Genomic DNA, 13330 nt, shown 5'->3' on the forward strand with positions numbered 1-13330 from the left:
CTTTAGCTTAAGATATTTAAAGCTAAAGCGCGGTGCCATGATTGCAACCAAAGTAAACAACTAGGGAAAACAATTGCAGCCTAGAGCTTTTTTTTCTATTTATTTGCTTTTTTTTACAATGACGGCACCCGCAATTTGTGTTAAACATCTTAAGCTAAAGCACGGCTGCTGCGATTGCTTCAAAAGTAAAGTAATAGGGAAAAAAAAGATTTTTTTTCGATTGCTTTACTTTTAAAGCAATCGCTGCACCAGCACTTTAGCGTAAGATGTTAAAAACTGAAGCGCGGGAGCTGCCATTACATAGAAAAAAACCATGTGGCTGTGTTCCGCGCCACAAATAAGAAAAGAAAGATGCAGTCAGCATGCCGTGCTGGTTATATAAAAAAATAAAGTGTTGTGGGAGAGCGTGTCCTACCTGCAACATCAGTCAGGAGAAAAACATTTAACAAAATAGTGCTCATCCGAGGCTGTATTTACAAAGTACCGAGTAACAACAGATGTAACAGGGGGTGTCTTAATGGAAGGTTACAAGAAGAGAAAAGGCGTTACTACGGAGGGACTACTAAGCCTATTGACCAATGAAAAGCCACCATTTGTAAAGGACAGTGACTGGAGCCAATTAAAAAGATGGGAGGATCTTCAAGTCCATACCTCAATACAGCATTACTCAAAGAGACGGTGCAAGTGCTGCCTAGGAGAGACCTAAAAATGCAATTCTTTTAATGTTGATTAAAATGTTTTGTGTTACTTGTTTTGAAATTAAGGCAGTTGAAATGACTGCAAACTCTAAGTAGTGAACAGTACCCAAGTAATGGTAAAGCAAACTACTACTGAATATTTTAGATCCTACACACATGCAACAGTTAGAATTTCGTTCCTTATGTTTTTTCACATGCAAATGTTAACCCAATTTCATGCTTTCATGTACTATAATGGGAATCCCCTTTTATAAACCCGGCTTGTTAGGTCTCGCCTGACCCAGCGCATGCGCTGGTCTGGTGAGACTTATTGAGAGGGCTCCAAAAAGTGCTACCAGGCCAGCCTGGAGCTACAGTGCACGTGTGCGGGCGCGCGCGCCGCGCTTTACCGCGATTACTTTCACTTTTGTGGCCGCAGGGCCGCTTTGATGTTTGGTCGCAATCGCGATCCCTTTCACTTTCATGGCCGCTTGGCATAGCCAGTAGGTCTCGCTTTTGGGACCTTATAAGTGTTTAGTTATGCAACTGTTGCATGGCTAAACACTTATAAGGTCCCAAAGGCGAGACCTGTTGGCTATGCTAATGCTTGTTTTTTGTATGGCGATTGGGAATAGATCAGAAAACCTGCGTGCACCTGTGTTTATTTCTTACATTTGTGAGGTTTGTAACAACGCGTCTCCTCCTGCACTGTGACCTGCCTCCAGGCCTGCGCTCCAGCTGCGCAGTGCTGTTCCCCGTAGTGCGTGTTATAAATGATTCTATTTTCGTATTATTTTCTCTGTCTGCAGTTTCAGCCTGAGAGACGTTGTTGGACTATTTGACGGTTAAGTGGAGATATTTTCCCCTGTGGTTTCCATGCTATGCCTTTTTAAATTGTAACTGGCCCTGTTTAACTGTCACGGGATATGTTTTGTCTGCCCTAGGGTCGACCCCATCCCATATGACACGCCGAAGCCAGCGGGCCACACACGCTTTGTCTGCATCTCGGACACGCACTCCCGGACAGATGGCATGCAGATGCCGTACGGCGACGTCCTGCTGCACACCGGCGACTTCACCGAGCTGGGCCTGCCCTCCGAGGTTAAGAAGTTTAATGACTGGTTAGGTAAGTGATTGCTGCGCGGCGCTGACCCCAATTAACCTTTTCTGCGGTCCAAGTGTCATTCCAAGCCACCTAATTGAATTTAAGCGCGCGGAAACCGTGGCTCGCTGCCGCTCGTGCACTGCCCGTCCCCTTGTTTAAATATCGGTCTATTAATATAAGGGGACTTGTGAAGTCTTCGAGTGACGACGCTGCGCGTGATCTCGCTGTCACGGGGCTGTTTATTCGAGAGAGGAATTCATAACTTGCACTGCCGCCCCGTAACAGGGTAACAGCACGAGCATGCTGCTAGGCTCTGCTCACTCGCGCTAAACAAAGATTATGTTATGTTATTGTCGGTGAGTTTTATTGCACTGTCGTGTTTTATTCTTTATTCTATTTTGATTTGATTATATGTTGTGGGCGTCTATTTCCATATCAGCGGTCGAAGTGCATAAAAAAAAGTATTGGAACTGTTATGCTGCATGCAATGGGGGCGGGTTCAGTGAGCGTGGAGGCGGGGTCAAATTGTGGTTAAAAAACTAAATATTTTGTAAGTGTCTTTGGTCTTTCACCATCTGGTAGCTACATATAAAAAAATGCGCAGCTCAAAAGAAAAAAACATTTGAAAAAGATTTTACTCAGTGAGAAATGCACACAGTACACTAAGAAATCCCATTAGTTCATGCACTGCAGAGGTCTGTATGTAACCAGAGAGCCACAGAATTCAAGCTTGGTTGGTGCAGTGGAGAATAGTGACTTGGGTATTTTTAGTGCTAGGAAGTCACAGTCTGTGACAGAAAGCAGTGTGAATATGTAAGTCATTATTTAAAACTTTGTGTAACACACAGTACAAAATGCGCAAAAAGGTTTAAGATAAAATGGTGCTTTTAAAAATTAGATTTTAGTAATACCCAGATCGTACTTAACCTCTTCCGTGCGCATTACGGCCGGAAGCCGTCACGTGTCACGGTGGGCGTGTGCGCACGACAGCTCCCGGCCGTCCGAATCCCCGCCCACTAATACAAACGCCCGCACGGCGCAGGAATTCCCCGCGCATGGAAGGGGTTAATGCAATTTTTGTTTTTACATAATTGTCACTTCAACACCTCTAAGTGCTATATAAATCCAATTGCAATTAAATGTAAGCACTTCACAGATGAATTGTTAACTATTTGCGCTACCACTAAAAAACAATATATCTTTGTCATCACAAAGCTTCCAGTGATTTGATCAATTAAAGACAGCACTATTTCCAGAGCATTCTTTACATTTGCAGTTTACCCTTTACATTTACAGATTAACTTGCTGCACACATTTCTATTTCTTTCAGCAAGCAGGCACCCTGGCAGGAAGGTTTGTTTGGCGGTCTGCACCGGCTTCGGTTTTCCAGCACAAGAGACTCACTGAATGACACTTCAGATAAAGCATTTTAACGATTGACGTTAACTGTCCCAGGACGGTTGTTTTTCTCCAAAATTTAGGGAACGGTTTTTAATAAATCCAAAAGTATGGGCACGTAATGCCCCTCCGATCCTGTCCACCTCGACCTCTTCACATGTTATATAGCACAAACTATGTATGATTCATGCAAATCGGCACACTGGATAGTAGTAGCATGAAGCAAACATACTCCCTTACCTCATCATGTGGCTCTGCTGCGTTCTTAACAGTGGCGTCTACCTTCCTTTTGGATCAAAGCATAAGCTCTGACGATGCCCGAATATGTATTGTTCTATTTCCCATTTTACGCTCGCTCCTCTGGTAGTTGTGTTTGAACTTCATCGTTATATTGTAATGAAAAGGCGACCTCTCCTGCTGATTTTTTTTTTTTTACAACAATTTTTTATGTCATACACATACAGCGGGGCCTTATTTGCGCCCAAACATATACATAGTCGGCATTGTACAGTGAACCACTGTAGGCAAAGGTCCCTATCAGGACAGACCATAATAGTGAGAAAATCAAAACAAGTACACAGAATAACATGGCCTAGAACTGTACATCTTAACTGCTCTTATCATAGATGGTCCACACGAACACTCATCGTTAAACTACAAGAAAAATCCAGGGTAGAGTTAACAAGCAGTGCATTCCAATAAAAGCATCCCATCCCCCCTCCCTCGCCTACGATGTCCATGCCAAACCTCCCCCCCCCCCCCAAAGTAGCCAATGGAGGTGAGGCAATCCACGCCCCCCCCGAGCCGGGCACTCTCCCCTGTTGGCCTTCGCATGTCAAGCAGGCAGTGAGGGCAACAGCCTGTATCAAGGCTGTGTCATCTTTTAACCACAGTGAGGTGCCCGACCCAGGATAACTAAGGCAGCTCATTAGAGGATCTCCTAGACAGAGGCCTAGTCATCACCCTCAGTCTCGCCCCCCAGTAGATCAACCTGTATCATATTCCACGCTCGAGCAAACGCCATAGGTCTCCTACTGACGTGCCTCCGGGAGCAATGCAGCTCGTTCCCATGACGCCTAGCACAGCAAATCCACCCTCCCCTTCAACTTGGGGACCCATTGGATGTTTCCAGTGGAATGTGATTCTGCACTTGGCAAGCACCAGGGCGAGGTCAATGAACTGGGTAGTGACATTGTGCTTAGCAGGTCGTGGAAAAAGGCCCAGGAGACAGAACCGGGGCTTAGGGGACTTTTCTGTTGTTTATTGTGAAATTCACCAACACACAATTAACGGGCAGTGTGGGGTGAGGCTACTCAGAAACATAAAGTTAGTAATATATAAACATATAAAATTCACAGGAAAATTCAATTTTAGAAATGAGAAGATAAGAGAGATTTTAACTAAAATTAAAGTAACAAATGAAGCAGTTTTTACATTTCCTGTGAAATTCCACTTTCATACATGAGGCATTTTGAATCAGAGTACTGAACATGCATTGACTATGCTAATCGGTCAGACTTATGAATTCAAGTGCCTTTTGTGTCATTGATGGGTTTAGACACACAGTAAGTCCTAATACATGCACTCTATTACTCCTCTTTGGTCTTGTGCATCCTTTCATCCATCCACTGACTCATTCCTGCTTTTACCTTTTTGACACAACCATAATACAACACACACAAACTCAACAACTTATGCAAGATATATTAAAAAATACAAGTAGGACAAAAATAGCATGCTGAAGTCTAAAAATGTTGGGCATAGGCTTGCAATAACGAAATTAAACATAGTAGCCGGTGTCCTCCTTGCTGAGGTATTGTAAATAGTATATATTTGTTTTATAGTTCTAGCATGGCCACCACATTTAGAAGCAACTCATTGGCTTTCTTGGATTGGTAAAACAGTGGTACACTATGGGCAAAAGCATTCCATAATGACCTCTTGGTTTAGAGGAAGTGGCCACGTGGAATGCGACACACTGCAGATGAAATGAGCAGCAAGCTAGCAACCCATTAGCAGTGCCTGGACAGCTGTAGTATCCGCATAAGAAACTAATTAAAATAAAAAGAGAAGCAAGGAAATGAAAGGAGGGCTATACAAGGAGAAAGTTGATAACTAAAGGATTAGCCAACCAGCCCTGACTTGAAACACATTAATTTTCAGGTGAATGTACATTTGATCAGAAAATAGTGCCATTCACAGGCCAGTGAATGATGTTGAATTAACAATGTCCCCATGCAGTAAGATGTCATAGTTGGAAGCAGAGGGCACCTAGATAGTTCAAAGGCAGAAGACATCTGACCCAAAGGCCCTCTGTGTATCAATATTGAAATGTATATTTATATATCTATATAGGCGGATATTCGAGCTAGAATTATTGCAGTGTAAATTGTCTACCCCTAGGGTTTGTCAGAGGTGCTAACCAACACCAACATTCTTCCCTACAAAGGTAATCTGTGACATTTAATGTAACAAAATACCCATCTGTATGTAGGCTTTAATACAGAGAAATACCAATCCATCCAAAAATGCTTATTGACTTTGACATGTGGTTTTCTAAATCAATATGTCTAGCCTACTGATTTTATCATAACTTTTCATAATAAACAAATCAGCCATTTGGCATCAGAAATATTTTTTTCCTAGTGAATCAATCAGGCCTCTAGCTTTTATCCTTGGCTTTTCACCGTAGCCAACTGAGGCCTCAAGTACTGAGCTTCAGCTTTGCCACACGGCAGCAGTCAGGCATACAGTCATCAAATTACACAGCATACAGAAGTAAAGATGGAAAAGCAAATTACAAATATGTACAAAACACAGTTGTCAAAACAATTTAAAATCCCTAATATTAGAGCCTAAAAAGGATTACCATAGTGCAAATCGTTTATTCCCATGGTTTGTTCAGGTGGCTCAGCTACACCAAAACCCTTGCCTACTATGGTAATCTGCGAGATTCCATGTAACAAAATACCTGCCTACAGGCTTTAGCACAGTGCAATAACAATCCATACTTAAAGGTCTGCAAAGCCTGCAAAAGTTGCCATTGATTTATCACCATAACAAACTCATGACTACTGTACTGAGCTGAAGATTTCCCTCAAGGCAACCATCAGGCATACAGTCATAAAATTGCAAATTTATAGAAAATTGCAGTTGACAAAGTAAAATACTTTTCCTCCTAACAAGGTATAACAAGAATTCTCACACTGCAAATCCTTTATATCCAAAGTTTGTCAGAGGTGATAACTAATGCCAAAAACCTTGCTATTAAGGTAATCTATGAGTTTCCATATAGCAAAAAAACCTATATGTACGCTTTTATTCATAGTAATAACAATCTATCCTTAAATGCCAATTGACTCTAACATATGCTTTTAACAGTCAAGATGTTAGGCCGACTACCTTTGTCATAACTTTTTGTAATAATACAAATCTTTTAATAATCAGACCTATAGCCATCATCTTTGGCCTGTGACCTCAACCAACTCAAGACTGCTGTACTGAGCATATGCTTTCCACAGGCATAAAGACATAACAAACATATACAAAATTACAGTTGGCAAAGAAAATATATTATCCACCTAAGAAAGCTTAACAAGGATTATCTTAGTGCATGTCTTCTATCTCCACGCTTTCTTGCTTTTCATGATAAGTAGATTGGGCCTGCTGGCTTTGTTATATAATTTCGTAATAAAGAAAGAAACCTAGGGAATGTGGCATGACTTTTCCCAATGCATCGATGATGCCTACGCCGTTAACCATTGGATTTACCAATTACCCAACAGTGGCCTACTCAAAAGCACACAAACTGGCAACCATTATGCATACAGTTAGAGAATTACAAATATATAGAAAAACACAGTTGGTAAAACAATATACAGCCACTCTCAATAGAGCGTAAGAAGAAGAATCGCAGTGAAACCCCCCACGGTTTGTAAAAGTGGGTGGCCAACGCTAAAACACTTTCCTAGTATGGTAATCTTTCAGATTATATATAACAAAGTATCTACCTATAGCCTGCAACACAATGCGACAAGACCAACTTTTAAAGGCTTACTGGCTGTAACAATTGCTTTTCACAGTAAATAAGCTAGACCAACTGCCTAGGTCACGACGTTTCGTAATAAGCAGGCAAGACCAACGTTATTGGACGTAACCTTTCCTAGTGCACCAATCAGGCCTATTCATTGTCCCCACAACCAACTCAGGCCTACAGTATTGAGGATAAGCCTTTCCACAAGGCAGCCTTAAGGCACACTGTCTTAAAATTAAAGAGGTGTACACATTTTCAGTTGGAAATGCAAAATAATATCTCTTCTAAGAGGGCCTATAAAGGATTCTCATAAAGCAAACCTTCTTTAGCCGTATTTTCTCGCATGGGGCAACCACATCAAAACCCATGGCTACTACAGTAATCTACGAGACTCTGTAATAAAATACCTATCTGTAGTCTTTCATATAGATTTGAAATAAAAAGAGAGGGGTCCCACTCTCCAAAGGGACAGGACACCAAGATAAGACACTTCTGTCAAAGGCAAAAATCCCTTTGGGCACCTTTAGTAAAGCATACAAATATCCTCAACCATTAAGCATACACTTAAAATACCTATCTGTAGTCTTTCATATAGAGTAATAGCAATCTACACTTAAATATCTATTAACTTTATCATATGCTTTTTACAATAAATACGTCAGGTCTAGTGGCTTTATTATAGGTTTTCATATTAAAAAGTTCAGTCCTATCGCCATGATCATTGGCTTGCTACTATAACCAACTCAGTCCTGCTGTAGCAAGTATAAACTTTGCCACAAGTGAAAACATACAAAACAAGTAATATTTTAGTGGAAATATGCAAATTAGACCAAATCCTATCCTGTGCCCTGGGGAACCAAAATGTGGGATGAGCCTATGCCCCTTTCTCAGTAGTACTCTGAAAAGTTTTTTTTGTGTACATAAGGTCAGGCGACAGCTGCACTCTCATGCCAGACCTAAAAATCCATGTAGATTAGTGTAGCCCTGGGCATTCAATACTGCTTTCATACACAAAATAGCACTCTAGAGTCTAAAGTTAATGATGAAATTTGAGGATGCTGGTGCTGCAATACATTCCTCATGACTAATCGCCCCCGCCCACAATCTGTGTTGCTGCCAGACAAAAACAAACACTTAAACTTTCTAGTTATCTAAGACTAACGGTATTACAGTGTCATATATGTGCCCCCTGAAAATTCAAGCTCACTCAGCCATACTGCTGGTGGCTCAGGCCGCTCGATAAATAAATAAATGCAGCTTCGTGGAGGGGAAGAACTTTTTCTGTGGAAGCATACAAGTTCTGCCCAACAAAACATGTACTTCTGGCTACCAACGTGTGGGCAGAGTCAAAGTCATTTTCTGTAGTACTCCTGAAAGCTTTTTTTAGGTCGAGCCTAAACAGCGATTGCGCTGTCAGGCGATCTGTTATATGTGCTTTGTGGCGATTGACTCCTCCTTTGCTTAGGATTGGCTTTTGTCTGTGTCATTAAAAAATGGTAGCCTGCAAATGGCTAACAGTTGCTGCATGTCCCACCTTTTGTCTGAAGTTAACGCCCATGGAGTATTGGCTCGGGACGAGCAGCGAAGCGCACGCTGATTGTGTGCCTTGTTTTCTAATCGAATCCATTCATCGGACATGGCCGGGCATCAGCACAGATGTCAGGAGGGTCAGTGTGAATTTGCCCAATGAGACAACACTTCTGTGTCATACAGAGACACACCTGTAGGCGGGCCGCTGCAGTGATCATGTTTTAAACAGGTCAGCTAACTCCCGCTGCTGCTCAGCCCTTGGGTTTATTAATACATGTGCACTGCACGCCTGCCGAGTTCTCGCATCCTTCTCTGCACCGGAACGAGCTTGGCACCAGGTGAACAATAATGTAGACTAGTCCCTGTTCAGCACGCGCCACACTGGGGAACACAGTCCCAAGCCCCTGTACGGTGTATGGCTGGAAACGTCATTTTAGGGTAATTATGCCAATAAAAAGCAGTGCTGACCCTCTCTTCACTCCTGCGCCCCCTTCCTTTCTAAGTCGGTACTTTTTTCAACTTAATGCTGTTCATCCAGTGTGGGAATCATCTCTTCGTATTTTCATTATATCTCCGCCTTCTTTTTTCTTCCATGCCCTTTCTACCTTACAAGTCTCTCTCCTCGCGGTAGTGCACCTTGTTCCGGTTAGGCTCGTCACATTTAATAGAACCCGCTTCTTCCTACTCTGTGTCCCTAGCCTTATATTTCGCCCCACCTAACAACCCTGTGCTACTTTCTTTCTTTAGCTCTACTCTCTAACCCTTAAACTTCCTCTCTGTAGTATTTCAAGTACTTAGAGCCTCTGCTGTGTGCGAGTAGAACATGTGTCTGCCTAGAGCACAGCTCTCCAGTAGGAGGGATGTGACAATCCAATGACCAGGGTGGGGATGAGCGGGTGCGAGCTCAGGATACCTTCCAGCCATTTGCCCCGCTGGGGCAGGTTGGGGGCCGGAAGAGCAAGTGCGAGGCAGGAGGGTGGGGTGGGGTGCAAATAGTCAGGACACTTGGAGGGAGGGGTGGGCCTGTCATGAAGGAGTCTGCTGCCCGCCTTTGTTGCTAGTGCAGCATGTGTTGACACATTTATTATCTACTTAAAAGTATCACTAGTTCTTTTTTTGGAGGAATACCACCATCCAAAGCCATGGACTCGTCCACCACTGTGTAACCATTTACACCAATTTGGAGGGCGAGGGTTATCTTTAGAAACTCGTAATATGTTTTACGCAACTGCAGTAAATTACATTTTATACCGCTGTGAGCTGTGCAGAGGTTTATTAGTTGTTGCTTCCCAGTCACATAGGAGACAGAATGACTTCTGTTTAAATGTTTGTCTGACCAGATTAAAAAAATCCAGCTTTCTCGTCTTTTGTATGTCTGCCACATAGGATTCTAGGCAGGTGTGGTCTGTTCCTCCCCCCCAAAAAAATTGGGTTGGTATGACTGTACTTTCTAGTTCAGTTTATACTCATTTTCTTTTGAGCAGTTCACAAACCATGTTTAACTTTTCTGTAACCTCTTTTGAGGATTATAATATTCTCTGTATTCCAGTGGGTAGGTTTTTTGGTCTTCAGTCATATGTGTCATATGCCATTTGGAACAATGATTTGGTGACAACATTATTAACAACCCAGCTTTCTTCTGTTAGGCGTGGCTTTATCAATGTTGATTCCTGCATTCACATGTCGAAGCCCAACGAGATTGGCCTGGATAGTGGCAGGCAATATTCTGTTGCTGGCTTTGCAATTGGTTAAGCAAGAGTGTACACGAGTACCATGGCCTCGCGCTACTTTAATCTGATGCTCGCTGCATCCAGGTTCTGTATTGGCATTATATTAATGCACTTTCCAGTTCCAGGTAATAAGACATGCATTTCAGAACTCTTTCATCTCTGGTTTCTCGTTACAAAGATGTGTTGCTGGTGACCCATTGACAGCAATTAATGTCAACAAACACATACAATGCATTGGTTCCTTCTGTCTAGTGGCTTCTTTTGGCTCAGTTGATGAATAGGGATTTATCCAAGAAAAGCACTACTGCATACAGTGCAGCTTAGCTGGAGCGATCTGACACTGCTAAATGTCCGTTCCCAAGAGAAGCATGTACTGTACAGCAAAGAAGGCACTGACACCATGTTCACGTGGGGCTCAGCGTATTCAGAGGCCAAGGATAGAATGAGCGTTGAGAGAGCACAATTGCCTATAGGTGACCATTCCCTAGAGAGCAAGAAGTTGGAATTCTACTTCTCACAATGCCACTCTGCTATACGCCACTCTACACTACTCCACTCAGCACCACTTTATGCCACTCCACTTTACCCATTCTCCCTATGCCACGATACTATATTCCACTCTGCTCTATGCCACTCCATTCCACTCTACGCCACTCAACTTCATGCTACTCTGCGCCACTTTCCTCTATGCCACTCTCCTCTGTGCCACACAGCTGACTTTTAGCAATGCCAAGCAGCAGACAACTTGCTGTACAACATAGCTAAAAGACATTAGGAAAGCCAATAGCTCTTTCATAGGTGAAAACCTATTTGCTTCTCCAATGCTTTTCTTTATTATCGCGTATGAAAGCACTTCCAAGTATGTGAGTTAAAACTACCAGTTGTACAAAAATAGCACTTTAAACAAGCCTATTAGTGTCCAAGCTTCCACGTTAAAGAACTGTAGATGGTGTAGCACCCAGGATAATGTGCTGCATGGCTAAATACGCATAAGGTCCCAAAGGCGAGACCTAGTGGCTATGACAATGCTTGTTTTAATTCGATGACATTACGTCTGGTGGCAGCTGCATTGTCAAGCCAGACCCAAAAACGAAGTGCTCTCACGTGCATCAATTAGGCGTACAGGGCCTGGAGTGAATTAATCTTGCCATGACTCTGTGGTGATACAATCTGCTCAGGGTGAAATGTCGAGTGAGTTGTCTTGTCTGATGGCTGTGAAATTATGTCTGTGAAGATTGGCTTTTAACCTAAGCTGGGACTTGAGCCCAGGCAGGAATTATGGTTGTTCTGAAGCTCTCGCCAGCATGTTAGTAAGGTTTTTGTGGTATGCATTAATGTCAGCACAGGGAAGCACATTTGTTCGCTCTATATTTTGTAGTAATGTGAAGGTCCAGTTTAATGTTAATGTGGAAAATTTTGTCATTTGTGCAGTTTTTTGACAATAAAAGGACTGAGGCACAGTGATTTGCCCAGGATCCGATTACATGATTCGGTCTGATTATTACTTGTGTTGTGTTATGTATTTGTGTTATGTTACTTAGTCTGCGGAGCACAGAGATGCAAATATAAGATCTCTGTGTGTGCCACTTAAAATAGCAATGAAGGATTAAAATATCTCAGTTAACAAGACTGTTGAGGAATCGGGAGCAAAGTCATCTTTCACCATATAAAGTTTTACTGGCAGACCACATCTCCACCCTGTGCATCGTTTTAAGTGTTCAACAATGTGGTATATTTTTTATTCATAATTATTTTGCTAATTGCATTTTAGATCAGAAATGTATTAGAGCACCATCCTACAAACCTTTCACAGAGGCTCTGTTTTTAGTGAAAGAATCGAGCAATGGTTAATCTGAGAATAATTAACAAATTGTTTGTGTTTTTATATTTTGAAATCAGAGGCTTCTCTTCATTGTCTGAAGAGAGTGACATGTGAAGCAGCACTAATCACAAATAATAGTTCTCCGTGTACCAGGGTTTGTGGAATGGTGTCCCACCAATGAGATAAGAATGCTATTTACATACAAAGTAACAGCATTTCTACTACATTGGTACTTTCGTTACTTTTTTCCCTTCCCAGATAGATGCCGTTACGTGGTCCCTCTCAAGTTAATGTGGTATTAGGATGTGTAGCTCTTACGCGTGTTATTTAATTACTACCATCACCTGTACATACACCACACATGCTTACTAGGTCTTTCTTTAACTTAATAGATAAGTCCCAGAGGGAAGGAGTGTCTGGCAGTGAAGTGACTTTCACACTTGGAGGATTAAACCTAGGGAAAGGCAAAAAGCATACATTTGAGGTGGACATATTTGCAAAATGATTGTGTATGATAAGCTGCTTTTGAGTTCCAAGGTTGAAAACTTAATAAGAAGCCTCTATTGTATGGGTAAGCAGTGCACCTTCAGTAATCTCTGAGTGACTTGGTCTGATTCAGTTAAGAAACAAGAATGTACGCTGCAATGTGTTGGTCTTGTACTTTACCCCTCGGACCATGCTGAGCGTGCCTCTTGGTGAGTGCTGCAATAGTCGAGTTTAGCTTGAAGGAAAGGTTACCCTGCTGTACAAAGCTCTACCATAGGATTAAAGTCCTCCACCAAAGTACCAGGTCAAGGAGAAAGGAGCTGTTGGCAACCACAGGGTTTATCAGAACTCTTGAAAGATAGTGTTGTCAAAAGGTCATGCATTCTGAACTCTGGTAGTAAACCAAGTATCAATACTATAGATAGGTGGAGAGAGGTGATCAGCATAAATTATGGATTGGATGCTCTTCAAGAAAATACTTATGTGCATTGAATTCCCCAAAGGGCATTTAAGGTTCAGAGAACATAAATTATGTGAGTCCAAATTCTA

At 42.2% G+C, this 13330-nt stretch overlaps 1 protein-coding gene across 3 annotated transcripts in view; it reads left to right on the top strand.

The window, feature by feature from the left end:
- The window catches only part of MPPED2 (metallophosphoesterase domain containing 2), a 590399-nt gene that overhangs the window by 170756 nt on the left and 406313 nt on the right, over positions 1-13330 (top strand). For all 3 annotated transcript variants that reach the window (XM_085648294.1, XM_085648293.1, XM_085648295.1), the window contains exon 3: positions 1622-1803. In XM_085648294.1, coding sequence (XP_085504420.1) covers positions 1622-1803 — 182 coding nt within the window. The remainder of the gene's footprint in view (positions 1-1621; positions 1804-13330) is intronic.

The sequence above is a fragment of the Triturus cristatus genome, chromosome 3_2 (genome assembly GCF_964204655.1).
Source record: "Triturus cristatus chromosome 3_2, aTriCri1.1, whole genome shotgun sequence".
Classification (NCBI taxonomy): Eukaryota; Metazoa; Chordata; class Amphibia; order Caudata; family Salamandridae; genus Triturus; species Triturus cristatus.